Here is a 16355-nt window from a genome sequence, read left to right on the forward strand (position 1 = left end):
CCTCATCCAAATCAATAATGTATATTGTAAATAGCTGGGGTCCCAGCACTGAGCCCTGCGGCACCCCACTAGTCACTGCCTGCCATTCTGAAAAGGACCCGTTTATCCCGACTCTCTGCTTCCTGTCTGCCAACCAGTTCTCCATCCGCGTCAGTACATTAACCCCAATACCATGTGCTTTAATTTTGCACATCAATCTCTTGTGTGGGACCTTGTCAAAGGGATTTTGAAAGTCCAAATACACCACATCCACTGGATCTCACTTGTTCACTCTACTATTTACATCCTCAAAAAATTCTAGAAGATTTGTCGAGCAGGATTTCCCTTTCATAAATCCATGTTGACTTGAACCAATCCCGTCACTGCTTTCCAAATGTGCTGTAATTTCATCTTTAATAATTGATTCCAACATTTTCCCCTCGACTAATGTCAGGCTAACCGGTCTATAATTACCCGTTTTCTCTCTCCCTCCTTTCTTAAAAAGTGGTGTTATATTAACTACCCTCCAGTCCAGAGGAACCGATCCAGATTCGATGGACTGTTGGAAAATGATCACCAATGCATCCACTATTTCTAGAGCTACTTCCTTAAGTACTCTGGGATGCAGACTATCAGGCCTCGGGGATTTATCAGCCTTCAATCCCATCAATTTCCCTAACACAATTTCCCGCTTAATAAGGATTTCCTTCAGTTCCTCCTTCTCACTAGACCCTCGGTCCCTAGTATTTCTGGAAGGTTATTCGTGTCTTCCTTCATGAAGACAGAAGCAAAGTATTTGTTTAATTGGTCCGCCGTTTCTTTGTTCCCCATTATAAATTCACCTGAATCTGACTGCAAGTGATGTATGTTTGTTTTCACTAATCTTTTTCTCTTCACATATCTATAGAAGCTTTTGCAGTCAGTTTTTATGTTCCCAGCAAGCTTACGCTCATACTCTATTTTCCCCCTCCTAATTAAACACTTTGTCCTCCTCTGCTATAGTACAAAATTTTCCCAGTCCTCAGGTTTGCTGCTTTTTCTGGCCAATTTATATGCCTCTTCCTTGGATTTAACACTATCATTAATTTCCCTTGTTAGCCACGGTTCAGCCACCTTTCCCATTTTATTTACTCCAGACAGGGATATACAATTGTTGAAGTTCATCCATGTGATCGTTAAGTGTTTGCCATTGCCTATCCACCATCAACCCTTTAAGTATCAATCGCCAGTCTATTCTAGCCAATTCACATCTCATACCATCGAAGTTACCTTTCCTTAAGTTCAGGACCCTAGTCTCTGAATTAACTGTGTCACTCTCCATCTCAATAAAGAATTCTACCATATTATGGTCACTTATCCTCAAGGGACATCGCACAGCAAGATTGTTAATTAGTCCTTTCTCATTACACATCACCCAGTCTAGGATGGCCAGCCCTCTAGTTGGTTCCTCGTCATATTGGTCTAGGAAACTATTCCTAATACACTCCAGGAAATCCTCCTCCACTGCATTGCTACCAGTTTGGTTAGCCCAATCAACATGTATATTAAAGTCGCTCATGATAACTGCTGTATCTTTATTGCACGCATCCCTAATTTCTTGTTTGATGCTGTCCCCAACCTCACTACTACTGTTTGGTGGTTTGTACACGACTCCCACTAGCGTTTTCTGCCCTTTGGTATTCCGTAGCTCCAGCCATACCGATTCCACATCATCCAAGCTAATGTCCTTCCTTATGATTGCATTAATTTCTTCTTTAACCAGCAATACCACCCCACCATCTTTTCCTTTTTGTCTATCCTTCCTGACTGTTGTATATCCCTGAATGTTGAATTCCCAGCCTTGGTCACCCTGGAGCCACGTCTACGTGATGCCAATTACATCATATCCATTAACTGCTATCTGCGCAGTTAATTCATCCACCTTATTACGAATACTCCTCGCATTGAGGCACACAGACTTCAGGTTTGTCTTTTTAACACACTTTGCCCCTTTAGAATTTTGCTGTAATTTGGCCCTTTTTGCTATTTGCCTTGGGTTTCTCTGCCCTCCACTTTTACTTTTCTTCTTTCTATGTTTTGCTTCTGTCTCCATTCTACTTCCCTCTGTCTCTCTGCATAGGTTCCCATCCCCCTGCCATGTTAGTTTAGCTCCTCCCCAACAGCACTAGCAAACACTCTCCCTAGGACATTGGTTCCGGTCCTGCCCAGGTGCAGACTGTCCGGTTTGTACTGGTCCCACCTCCTCCTGAACCGGTTCCAATGTCCCAGGAATTTGAATCCCTCCCTTCTGCACCACTCCTCTAGCCACGTATTCATCTGAGCTATCCTGCGATTCCTACACTGACTAGCACGTGGCACTCGTAGCAATCCTGAGATTACTACTTTTGAGGTCCTACTTTTTAATTTAGCTCCTAGCTCCCTAAATTCGTCTTGTAGGACCTCATCCCATTTTTGCCTATATCGTTGGTACCTATATGCACCACGACAACTGGCTGTTCACCCTCCCTCTTCAAAATGTCCTGCACCCGCGCCGAGATATCACCAGGGAGGCAACATACCATCCTGGAGTCTCGGATACGGCCGCAGAAACGTCTATCTATTCCCCTTACAATTGAATCCCCTATCACTATAGCCCACTCTTTTTCCTGCCCTCCTGTGCAGCAGAGCCACCCACAGTGCCATGGACTTGGCTGCTGCTGCTCTCCTCTGATGAGTCATCCCCCTCAACAGTATCCAATGCAGTGTATCTGTTTTGCAGGGGGATGACTGCAGGGGATCCCTGCACTTCCTTCCTTCCACTGTTCTTCCTGTTGGTCACCCATCCCCTATCTGGCTGTGTACCCTTTACCTGCAGTGTGTCCAACTCACTAAACGTGCTATTCACATCATTCTCAGCATCGTGGATGCTCCAGAATAAATCCACCCGCAGCTCCAGTGCCGCACTGTGGTCTGTCAGGTGCTGCAGGTGGATGCACTTCCCGCACATGTAGTCGTCAGGGACACTGGAAGCGTCCCTGACTTCCCACATAGTACACGAGGAGCATAACACGAGCATAACCATAGTAAAATCATTATATTAGCATTCCAGTTACATGTTGTCTTTCTTGATAAGACCTGCGGAAGTATGTGCACTTTAAATTGAATGAAAACAAAAAAATAAATATAATTTGTCTTTCATTGTGAATGATTGTTATCCTTTGGTACCAAGTTTTATCAGAGCATCTGCTGAGCAGGGCTTTTAACGTGACTAACTAAATGAATTTAAACTTCATTATTGTGCTTCGCAGGCTTAATCTGTTCTTTGGTTATCAGGAGGGTCCATATGTTATGCTGAAGAAAAATCATGACACTCTGGAAGGAAATGACAAGTATGAGGGTTACTGTGTGGATTTAGCTTCAGAAATTGCAAAGCACATTGGTATCAAGTACGAGCTTAAAATCGTTCCTGATGGGAAATATGGAGCAAGAGATCCAGATACTAAAATCTGGAATGGAATGGTGGGCGAACTTGTTTATGGGGTAAGTAGCTTTTATACAATAGCTGGAAAAAAAATGTTTTAAACTTTTTGGGTTTGTATTTTCTCTTGTGAGTTCATTTTTAGTGAATTGGCTAATGCGTTTATATCAATTTCTTGCATCCACTATTTATCAAAGCTATTAGCTCATTTATTTTATGTGACTTTGTTAGAATAGCATGTGAGAAATTTGGGCCATGTAACATACACAGAAATTTCAACTCCTTTGAGAGCTGTCTATACACATTGCATTAAAACCCAAATGTAACAGGATTGTGTGAACGTGTATGGATAGGGCTTTTCTGTGTCTATAATTCTATATAAAGAAGGCCCTTTGTCTGCTCACTTGCAGTTTGTATTGACACTCCTAATTACCAAATGCTTAGGAAGATGTTATAGACATCAAAATATCTGGAAGCAAGAATACAGGTAAGTTTGAAATGTTTTCAGAGTGTCCAATAATCCAGTAATTAAATAAATGGATTCTGAAACAGATTCTTTTGATCTCTTTGAAAGGGATGGGTAATGCCCCAGAGAAATGGTATGAATGGCCATTTTTAGTAATTTGTTACCATTTCTCCAGGGAATCTGTTGATCATCAGTCAGGAAATCCCTATGAAAATTCCAGCTGATGGTTGAAATAACTAAGCTGAATTGTATGTGACTAGAAATATTAGTAATGCTATATGCAAGGGAGAGACAGAAGTATAAGGTAAAGTTGATTACTCTGCTTTCTTTAACTACATTGCATCAGACAATTTTAATATTGTAATGAAGGGATGGGATACAGAACTGAAAGAATCATATCTCTCTGCATGATGTGATGGCGCTTGTTAAGTTTCAACTTCAGTGAAAGTGTTAAACCAGAAGCCCTAGGTGGTTTCAATTGAATCCTAACATTCTTTCCTCACTGGCAGATCTCTGCTTGTCAAACAAGAGACGCTATGGAGCAGTATCCAGAACTTAATTCTGAGAAATACTGCCATCACTGTATCCGACGTAGTTACTCATTCCGTTTACTGATGCTTATCTTGGTTTTCATTATATTCTGAAAGCTTTAACTTTTTGTGTTCAGTAGAGCATTGCAGATATTGAGTAAGGCCTTTGAAAACACCCATTCGGATTTTAGTAACCAGCCTCTCATATCTATTAAATTTGATATGTAGAGTATAAGTTTTGTTTCCAAAACTTTCATAATGACCTGTGCTCTGTGGGCAAACCTATTATACCAGCTGTAGTACCAGATATGCTGTAGGTGGCCCTGTGATAGCAGCTTTAAATTTCATAAGAACATAAGAAATGGGAGCAGGAGTAGGCCATTTGGACCTCGAAGCCTGCTCCGCCATTCAATAAGATCATGGCAGATCTGATCTTGGCCTCAACTCCACTTCCCTGCCTGCTCCCCATAAACCTTGATTTCCTTATCGTTCAAACATCTATCTCCACCTTAAATATATTCAATGACCCAGCCTCCACAGCTCTCTTGGGTAGAGAATTCCAAAGATTCATGACCTTCTGAGAGAAGAAATTCTTCCTCATTTTCCGTTTTAAATAGGTGACCCCTTATTCTGAAACTATGCCCCCGAGTTCTAGATTCCCCCCAGAGGGGAAACATCCTCTCTGCATCTACCCTGTCAAGACCCCTGAGAATCTTATATGTTTCAATAAAATCACCTCTCATTCTTCCAATAAGTATAGGCCCAACCTGCTCAAACTTTCTTCATATCACAACACCTATATCTCAGGAATCAACCTAGTAAACCTTCTCTGAACTGCCTCCAATGCAAGTATATCCTTCCTTAAATAAGGAGACCAAAACTGTATGCAATACTCCAGGTGTCATCTCACCAATGCCCTGTACAGTTGTAGCAGGACTACCCCATTTTTATACTCCATCTCCTCTTACAATAAAGGCCAATATCCCATTTGCCTTCCTAATTACTTGCTGTACCTGCATGCTAACTTTTTGTGTATCGTGTACAGGGACCCCAGATCCCTATGTACTGCAGCATTTTGTAATCTCTCCCCATTTAAATAATAATTTGCCTTTTTATTTTTCCTACCAAAATGGATAACCTCACATTTTCCCACATTATACTCCATCTGCCAAATTTTTGCCCACTCACTTAGCCTATCTATATCCCTTTGCAGGTTCTTTGAGTCCTCCTCACAATTTGCTTTCTCACCTATCTTTGTATCATCAGCAAATTTGGCTACCATACACTCTGTCCCTTCACCCACGTCATTAATATAGATTGTAAATAGTTGAAGCCCCAGCACTGATCCCTGTGGCACCCCACTCGTTACAGTTTGCCAACTTGAAATGACCCATTTATCCTGACTCTTTGTTTTCTGTTAGTTAGCCAATCCTCTATCCATGCTAATATATTACCCCCAACCCCATGAGCTTTTATCTTGTGCAGTAACCTTTTGTGTGTCACCTTATCGAATGCCTTCTGTAAATCCAAATACACATGTACTGGTTCCACTTTATCCACCCTGATCATTACATCCTCAAAGAACTCCAGCAAATTTGTCAAACATAATTTCCCTTTCATAAAACCATGCAAACTCTGCTTGACTGTATTATGATTTTCTAAATGTCCTGCTACTACTTCCTTAATATTGGGTTCCAGTATTTTCCCAATGACAGATATTAGGCTAACTAGTCTATAGTTTCCTGCTTTCTGTCTCCCTCCTTTCTTAATTAGGGGCGTTACATTTGTGGTTTTCAAATCCACTGGGACTTCTCCAGAATCCAGGGTATTTTAGTAGATTACAACCAATGCATCCACTGTCTCTACAGCCACTTCTTTTAAGACCTGAGGATGCAGGCCATCAGATTCAGGGGACTTGTCCACCTTTAGTCCCATTAGTTTGCCTAGTATTTTTTCTCTAATGATAATGACTGTTTTAAGTTCCACCCTCCCTATAACCCCTTGATTATCCGTTATTGAGATGCTTTTAGTGTCTTCTACCATGAAGACCGATATAAAATATGTGTTCAAAGTCTCTACCATTTCCCTGTTTCCCATTATTAATTCCCCAGTCTCATCCTCTAAGGGACCAACGTTTACTTTAGCTACTCTCTGCCTTTTTATATATGTGTAGAAGCTCTTACTGTCTGTTTTTATATTTCTTGCTAGTTTACTCTCATAAATGATCTTCTCTCGCTTTATCATTTTTTTAATCATCCTATGCTGGTTTCTAAAAATTTCACAATCCTCTGGCCTTACACTATTCTTTGCAATATTGTATGCCTTTGTTTTCAATTTGATACATCATTTACTTCCTTAGTTAGCCACGGATGATTCATCCTTCTCTTAGAGTCTTTGTTTGTTGAGAGTTATGAAATATCCCCATAAATATTTGTCATTGTTTATCTACCGTCTTATCCTTTAATCTATTTTCCCTGTCCATTTTAGCCAACTCTGCTTTCATTCCTTTGTAATTGCCTTTATTTAAGTTCAGGACACTAGTTTGAGACCTAGGTTTCTCACCCTCAAACTGAATTTGAAATTCGACCATGCTATGATCACGCTTCCCAAAAGGATCCTTTACTTTGAGATCATTAATTAGTCCAGACTCATTACACATTACCTAATCTAAAATAGTCTGCTCCCTGGTTGGTTCCACAATGTATTGTTCGAAGAAACCATCCGAATACACTGTATGATCTCTTCCTCAAGGCTACCTTTGCCAATTTGATTTGGCCAATCAATGTGAAGATTAAAGTCGCCCATGATTATTGCCGATTTCAAGACTATCACATCTTGCCTGGGACAAATTCACAAGAATGAGTGATTGTAATGGTATAAGCATAAATTTTTAATTTTGCTCTAAAAGACAAAAGATAACTTCAAAAATTAAAATAATTCTGGTAAAACGTTCTGCACATTTTGGGCATGCTCCCAATTAAAATCAACAGAGCTCTATTCAACTAAATCAATGGAAGGAGTGCAACAGCCAAATCCTGGGTCCTGCTGCGAGGGAATCCTTGCAGCATCCCTCCCCCCAACCACTGAATGCAGTTTAGGGGTCTGCAGATGTCAAGTGCTGAAGTTAACACCATCCCCCCCAATTGGTGAAAACAATTTCAGGATTCAGGGGGAGGTAAGGTTTAATTGCCCCTCTACCTTGTTCAGATGAAACTCTGGACAGCCCCTCCATTTATATCCCTTGCCCATCCACCTCCTCTGCTGTCCCCTTCTGCCTCCCTTCCCTCCTCTCCCTTCTTCCCTCATATCCCCCTCCTTCTATAGCTCCCCATTCCTCTCCAATTATCCCCTGCTCTTTAACCCTGCTTGTCCTGAATATTGCACTTGATCTTGATTCCTTGAATGCAAGTTCATGGGAGATTGACTAATAATTATTATACTATTCACGCTCGTAAAAACATATTATTTTCCTAATCCCATTCACTTCTAATTATTCACTTCAAAACAACCTAGGCAGTATCCACAGTACATTGGGGAACCACTTTACTCTGCTGTGCCAGGTGTGACATTGATTGAAACCCGTGATTCCCACACACGGAAGATTTCCTCTGCATTCTAGGTTGTCGCAAAATTGTAAATATATTTATAGAGAATGTAGTTATGATTTTGCTACAACCAGCGCACAGCGGAAATCCAGCACTGACTCAACTCCCACCAGCTGAGACAAGGTCAGAGAGGATGGCCAACCTCCCAACAAAGGAGAGCGGGATGTGAAGTTAGAGTATGATTCCCCTGGCTTTCTGTTTTCACATCAAGGATCAGGTACAGTGGAATGTTGACAGGTGTCTGGGGAAAAGATTGTTTAGCCGCTGTCTCGAGCAGGAAATTCAGCGTGATAGAAGCAACACCAAAGATAAAAATCAAACATTTATAGAAACCTAATAGAGTTTATGTGGAGTTTTAATTCCCCCACCACTCGCAAGAATACACTTTTCACACTTCTAAAATTAGAAAATTTATTGCTGACCGTTAAATTATTTTCCATTCGTGTAGTTTAAAGTGCAAAAGCTTATAAAATCATCAGTGCGTTTTAGCAATTGTCTCTTTGAGAATATTTTAAGATTCTTGCCCCAAGAGACCAGTGTGAAGGACACAGAGTAATGAGCTTGATATATATTGTAGACAATGTCCGCCTTTCATAAATCTACTGCATCTCTGAAGGAGGTTTTTAGAAGTACCGTCTAAAATTGTCTTGCATGCCGTATTGATTGGCTCCACTGTGCAGTGGAAGGAGTCATTCTGCTTTAACCTTTTAATGTGCTCCTGCTGGAAGCTGACAGACTGCACACTATTCAAACAGTGCAGACTTCCTGACACCATCAAAGCAAACAAAAACACCTTGCTTGTTACTAATCGCATTCCTGCTACTGGAAAGCTAGCAATATTTCTTTTTGTAGAAGATAAGTTAAGTGGACTAAAAGAAAAACACAAGCAAATGCATGTTCAATTCTACAGTTGAAATTATATTTAAAAATGCGATGACGTTTCCTTATTTTGTTCTATTTTGATATGTTGTTTCGTTTTTCTTTTTAAAAATTCAGCTTTTCCTCTGCTGAACAAGCTTACTCTCGCTGGGGTATGGTTCCATGGTGCCTTTTATTACTTTATCATAGGAAGGCATTATAGCCAAGCCTGAACCTGTCCACATGTGAAAAGTACACAAGTGCACTTTCCAGCAGCAGTCACTGGATGGCAATCAGTGATGAGAGCTGTAGCCCTGGCTGAGATCAACTGTCCAGCTATGGTTGGCAACTTTGATTGAACATAAGAACATAAGAAATAGGAGCAGGAGTAGGCCATCTGGCCCCTCGAGCTTGCTCCGCCATTCAATAAGATCATGGCTTCAACGCCACTTCCCTGCCTTCACCCCATAACCCTTGATTCCCTTATCCTTCAAAAATCTATCTATCTCCACCTTAAATTTATTCAATGACCCAGCCTCCACAGCTCTCTGGAGTAGAGAATTCCAAAGATTCACGACTCTCAGAGAAAAAATTCTTCCTCATTTCCGTTTTAAATATTCTGAGACTATGCCCCCTAGTTCTAGATTCCCCCACGAGAGGAAATATCCTCTCTGTATCCAACCTGTTAAGCTCCCTTAGAATCTTATATGTTTCAATAAGATCACCTCTCAATCTTCTAAACTCCAATGAGTATAGGCCCAACTTGTGCAACCTTTCTTCATATGACAACCCGTTCATCTCAGGAATCAATCTCTGAACTGCCTCCAATGCAAGTATATCCCTCCTTAAATAAGGAGACTAATACTGTACGCAGTACTCCAGGTGTGGTCTCATTAACGCCATGTACAATTACAGCAGGACTTACTTTTATACTCCATCCGCCTTGCAATAAAGGCAACATTTCATTTGCTTTCCTAATTACTTGCTGTACCTGCATGCTAACTTTTTAAATTTCATGTACAAGGACCCCCAGATCCCTCTGTACTGCAGCATTTTATAATCACTCCCCATTTAAATAATAATTAGCTTTTTTATTTTTCCTACCAAAGTGGATAACCTTACATTTTCTCACATTATACTCCATCTGCCAAATTTTTGCCCACTCACTCAGCTTATCTATATCCCTTTGTAGATTATTTGCATCCTCCTCACAACTTGCTTTCCCACCTATCTTTGTATCATCAGCAAATTTGGCTACAATTTGGATACATTACACTTGGTCCGTTCATCCAAGTCATTAATATAGATTGTAAATAGTTGAGGCCCCAACACTGATGCCTGTGGCACCCCACTAGTTACAGTTTGCTAACATTTTACGTTATAAAGGTTTGGTCCCGTGTAGTTAAGTAGCTTTGTTCATGGTTTTGTGCCAGCTGCTGTTGTGCGAGAAGTTCCAAGAACCAGGAGGCCAGCTGTTAACAGACGAAGAGGGGAAGCCGAGGGTGGGGGAAATATTCGCAGCAGAAAAACAGAGGTGGGAGGAACTTTAATTCCACCAGTAACTAATTACTCACTGAAATTGCACCGAAAACCAACAGTAATACTGGTAACATTCAGATTCCCCTCAAAGAAACATAATTTGATAGCCTATATGTACTGGTTTTAATAGGTGTAATGCCCCGATATCTTACCTGTAACTGGTAGTAATCCTATAATCCACTGGTATTCACCTTAAACCTATAACCAGAATCCCCCTGCGCTGCACAAGGTGTGTTCAGGCTCCCCAATCGATGCCACATTTAATAGGCTTGATTCCCCCGCCTCTGTCCTTGGACCCTGGTTTTGGACTCCAGTTCTGTGTGAAGGTGATAACTCTGAGCTGGGTGCCTCAGTCAGAGCCGATCTGTACTTGGACTTCACATGTCAAAACCAGCCTGCCCAGACTGACCTGAACCAAACTGAGAGATCACACATAGGGCAGTGGGCTCAGTATTTCAGACACTTCTCACAGGGTACATCATCCTAAACTCAGCTCAGCACCAACATTTCTTAAACCCTCCCTGGGCTCAGACTCAATAAAGGAGATTTTCCATAGAATGATGCCACTTGCAGTGAAGCCTACTATGGTCTAATAGCCCTCAGTTCAAGAGCCTTCCTTCTCCATTCCTCCTTAGTTCTTCCAGTAAAAATCCTTGGTCTCCGTCCCCTCATTCCCCATTCGCCTACCAGTTGCAACAATCTTTGTAAGGATCGCAGTTTCCACTCACTCTTTTCCTGGCTGCTCCTCTCTCAGCACTGCTCCCACTCACCAGGTTGTGCTGCTGTTCCCAGCTCTGCAGAAAATGTTGGTTCCCACACCCATCCTATTTCCCCTCTCTCCCCTTCGCTCAAGCCCCAATCCCCCTGATCCCCAGTCTCACTCTCTCCCCATCTCTTGACCCCCATTTTCATCTCCATCTCCGCCATTTTCCAGTCTCTCTTTCGCCCAATCCCCAGTCTCCCTCTCCCCCGAGTCACATCGTCCAGCCTCCCTCTCTCCCCGAGCCCCCAATCTATGATCCCTATTCCCGAGTCTCCCTCTCCCCGAGCCCTCATCACCCAGTCTCTCTCTCTCTCCCCGAACCACCATTTCCTGATCCCCAATCTTCCTCCCCCAGCGGGGATGGGCCGCTGCTGTGGGAACTTTAAAGCACGAAGGTCTCCCGGGCTGCTAGCAGCAGTGCCTGGAAGATCCATGCCCCATTCTGCAAGACTCACAGGCTATCCGGGAGGGCTGGCAACCCTATGTCCAGCCACAGATCAGGAATCAACCTGAGATCTTGGTCTGTATAGTTTAGTACCATAGTAAGTGGTACATTTACTCACTAAGGCATTGGTGAAGTCCTTCCCCCTTCTGTAAGTCTCCCCAATGACATGTACCATTTATCAGCTGGGAGGATAGGCAGACAACCTTGTTTCAGGCCTCTCTACTCATTAGTATTGATTCAGCCCTGAGGAGGTGTAAGAAAGTGCCTTCTGACACCAATTTGTTTGCATTAAAATAATTGACAGCCTTCCTTCTGGTGAAATGCAGCCTGACTTAGCCGGAATATTTTTACATCATCAATAATGCTGTGCCATTTGCATTTATGTTTGCTGTGCATCTTCTATATTTCGTGCACATGAAAATTAGGCCGTGTTCTTACAAATCATACTGACAATTTGAGATCTTTTAACTGTAAATAATTCAGAGTTTTAGGGCTAGCGCTGGCAATGACATTGTGAAAGCCTGATCCTAACCTCAGGAGAACTGGTCCAGGTATACTGAAGATAGCAGTGCTGGAAATCTGGCAGGCTCCACAGACACACCAGAGTTGTCTTCAATGTGCCATACAGGCCCACACTGGGCCCTAATCAGGCCCCAATCAGCTTGCTTGCTCAATGCAGAGCATCTGAATCGAGATATAATATGATGCTTCTCTAGTGTGCTTTCTAAAGAGACTGGGTTAATCTGGGTTTACAAATGTAAGTGAATACAAATGAGTCCCTTTCCTATAGATGCATCTGATGGCTGACAAAATGCCCTCTAGAAAAATCGCAAAGAGCAATGTAATAATTTTTAGAATTTGTTTGTATGTAGCAAAACTGCAAAAATGCACAACACATTTATAATGGAGCTGATGAGGTCTCCTGGCACCTTGTTTTCATGCTATCTTACAAATAATGGTGTCAGAGAATGAATAAAATTAACAATCAGTAAATCATAAAGTGTAACCATCCTCATTAAACTTTCTGAAACATATAATTTTATAATCTTAAAGAAAGCAGAATAAAGTAACTGCATCTTTGGAGATTAGAGATTATCTTTTAAGGGTTGACTGCACTGGTATCATCTACCCCATGTGTACTTTAAAATATATGTTTAAAAAGGATTTTCCCCATTTCACAGAGAGCACAGATTGGTGTGGCACCATTGACCATTACTTTAGTACGAGAGGAGGTCATCGACTTTTCCAAGCCCTTTATGAGCCTGGGCATTTCCATCATGATCAAGAAGCCGCAGAAGTCCAAACCTGGCGTCTTCTCCTTTCTTGACCCATTGGCGTATGAAATTTGGATGTGTATCGTCTTTGCCTACATTGGAGTCAGTGTGGTACTGTTCCTGGTCAGCAGGTTTAGCCCATATGAGTGGCACACTGAAGAGCCAGAAGATGGACAAGATGCATCGCCGAGTGATCAACCACCCAATGAGTTTGGCATCTTTAACAGTCTTTGGTTTTCTCTGGGTGCCTTTATGCAGCAAGGATGCGATATTTCGCCAAGGTTGGTCATTTATCTATTAACTCTGTGCATTTTATGGTCAAGCCTGATGCCATGGTGCATATACGTTACCTTTTCCCCTGTCAATATAAGTATACCCTTTCTAAAATTTATTTGAATGCTTCCACAAACAGTAAGGTTCCAAGAGAAATTGCAGCTTTTTTATAGATAAGTGAAATGTGTGAATGACCTCTAAACCATCATTTACACGTTTCTGCACGTAACTTATATACACCATGCGTAGACCGTAAAATGCATAAAGTTATGCTGATTTTGTCCCCTTGGAGGACTACCGTGTGTTTGCTGCATACCTTATTTTACGGTCAACTATCCAGGTGTATATAAAATTCCATTTTTTTCTGATCTGCACCCATTTCTGAAATGAAAAAAAATGAACTGTATTAACCAAAGTTTATTGCTGAATAATTTTTCAGTACTCAAACACAGGAGCTCACTTTTGACCATGTGTGAATATATCACCATAGTATATGAAAAATATTACATCTGCATGGACTTTCCTATCAACTTTTTCCATTATAAATTCCTATATCCACATTTATAATGGAAACTGCCTATGTAAAGCTGTCACACTGTAACTACACTATCCTGCTCGTGGAGGCAGTGACTCTGTTTAGCCCCCAAGGGAGATCTACTAAATGTATTAATATATTTTTATAGAAAATTACCCTTATACATTTTACAAAAATAAACTAGAGCTGTAAAATGATTAACAAAATATGTCCCAGTGAAAAATGTGCTGTCCCTTTATATATGCACTACATCCATATTTAAATTGTTCTGGACACAGTTAAACAGGTGGTTGAGGTTCTAAAATAAGTATAGACAGAGACGATGTACTACCTTGGGGAATATGATGGTTCCAATGCTGCTGAGGCAAAGGGCGCCAACTAAGAAATGAATTTGTCAGAGTTTAATAGTGTATGGGTTGTAAATTTTAACTAATATCTCTGAATTTTTCTTGGTTACATTTGGAAGTCTGGGAGAAATTTCACAGACCTCCATCAGAAAATTGAGTGGGTTGGGTTAAGTTCATAATTGTACAAGGTCTGATAGGTCAAAAACGCTTTTCTCATGTTCTTCCATTTCTATGACAACTTTCAATTTGGTACAATCAGCTTCAATTTCTTTCAACACAATGGACAGTGCTAAGCACTAATCATATAGATTTTCCAGTGTTGACATTCATTGAGGTTGGCAGTAAAGGAGCAGAAAATTGGGATTAAAAGACCAGCAGTGTGCATTGATGTTTTTAATGCTGCCATGACTGTGGGTGGCCTAAATAAAACATGGAGGTTGATTAGGGATTGGCTTTGGGAATGATAGTGAGGTGTGGAGACGTACAGAATATACGACCCAGGAATCAGTGCTAGGGCTCTACGATTCCTCATCTAAATAAATGACATGGATTCATAAACATACATTTATAGATGTAACCAAACTAAGAAGTCAGCAGAGTCTAATGAGGCAACCAAGGAGTTATAGAAAAACCCAGATAATGTTCACAAGTGAGCGAGCTTGAGCAGAAGATAATTAATAGAAATTAAGTACAAGGTCTTACACATTAAAACAAAAATATAGAGCATGATTAATGGTGTTTAACTAGCTAGAGGAGAAACTGAAAGAGATCTAGTAGGAGTAATGAGCTCAACTCTGATATGTGTAATCTTTTCAGAGCAGCAATCAATGAAGCACACAGCATGCTGAGCTATATTGCCAAATCAGAATAGTGTAAATGCTGGAGCTGAATGGTGCCCTGGTCAGGCTGTACCTTGAATACTGCATTCAATTGTGATCACCAAAGGCAACAGAAACATCCAATCCCTAGGAGTGGTGCAGAGAAGGCTGATCCTTGATGTTAAAGAACTTATGAGAAATGTTTAGAAAAATCTTAGGCTCTCAGTGATGAAAGTGGATGAATGAGAAGGGAAACTGACAGAGATGGAATAGAAAAGATTGATCCTAAGCTCTGTTTCAAGTTAAACCCACAGCTGCCGGATAATGAGACCTAGATACAAACTGGTAAAAGGCAACTTCTGAACTGATATCAGTAAGCCTTTGCAAAAAGAGTGATTAATACCTGGAATGGTGCTCCTGTTACAACTGTGGAGGCAAAAACTCCGCAGTTATTCAAGTTATACAGTTAATGCTGTAATGATGAATCATGGTTCTCTGGGGAAGGATGACGAAGATGAGCTGAATAGCTTTCTTTATCTTTTTACCTTTGTGATCCATCAATGCCATGGTTTAAAAAAATCAAAAGGCCTTCATTTCTTTAATGTTCAGATGCCATATGACTATTATATATGTTAATACCTGTTTTTGAGGGAATAGCCATGATTCATATATCCTACAATATAGCATTAGTAAGCTCTTCCAAGGGGACGTAAGGTTGGACAGCTAACTACTGTGAGAGTAGAAGCTTCACATTGTAACTGTGGCTCATCACACCCCTGCACAACACACACTAGAGCTGAGGTGCAGTAAAATAAGGTCCATGCGCGGACCAGGGCAATGATTGATTGAGTAGGCCTTTGATGTGTTCAAACAGCAACTCAGTTATCATCACCATTCTGCTGGCTGCTTCATGAATGACCCTGAAAAGGTCATCAACATTTTGCTCCATGCTGCACAAAATTGGCATTGACAGTGGCATTAGCATGCAGTTCACTGATGATCAGCAAGCACTAGGGATTAGGAATGTAAAATGGGTTACTGGCAGCAAGAGAATGGTGGCACCTTTTGATTGATGGTTTCTTGTCCGAGCTATTGCAGTGGAACATTTGTCTTTTGTTGGGTGCAATCATACAAATCCTAGCTGCTTGTCTATTGTTTTCCTGGATTTTACCAGTAACCTATAAGTCGATGTCACTTGATGTTTACAAAAATGGCATAAGCACCACGACATTTTAATCAGTGACAGTCAGGATGGCCAATAAGTGTAGCCCACAACCTAAGAACAAATACAAATACATTTATTTAACTTTAATGTGCATGTCCATGTGTGTGTAGTTAATATAGTTTAAATGCTTGACTATGATATATCAAATTCTGACTAGTTCTGTCCAAAGATTTATATGTTACATCATGGAAGTGGTGCTACCGCGTGAATGGATGAAATTAATTTATTGTGTTTATAGATT

At 41.0% G+C, this 16355-nt stretch overlaps 1 protein-coding gene across 5 annotated transcripts in view; it reads left to right on the forward strand.

Moving 5' to 3' along the window:
• The window catches only part of LOC139274818 (glutamate receptor 4), a 255245-nt gene that overhangs the window by 202646 nt on the left and 36244 nt on the right, over positions 1-16355 (forward strand). For all 5 annotated transcript variants that reach the window (XM_070891511.1, XM_070891512.1, XM_070891513.1 and 2 more), the window contains exons 10-11: positions 3292-3498; positions 12824-13197. In XM_070891511.1, coding sequence (XP_070747612.1) covers positions 3292-3498; positions 12824-13197 — 581 coding nt within the window. The remainder of the gene's footprint in view (positions 1-3291; positions 3499-12823; positions 13198-16355) is intronic.

Source organism: Pristiophorus japonicus, chromosome 10 (genome assembly GCF_044704955.1).
Source record: "Pristiophorus japonicus isolate sPriJap1 chromosome 10, sPriJap1.hap1, whole genome shotgun sequence".
Lineage (NCBI taxonomy): Eukaryota > Metazoa > Chordata > Chondrichthyes > Pristiophoridae > Pristiophorus > Pristiophorus japonicus.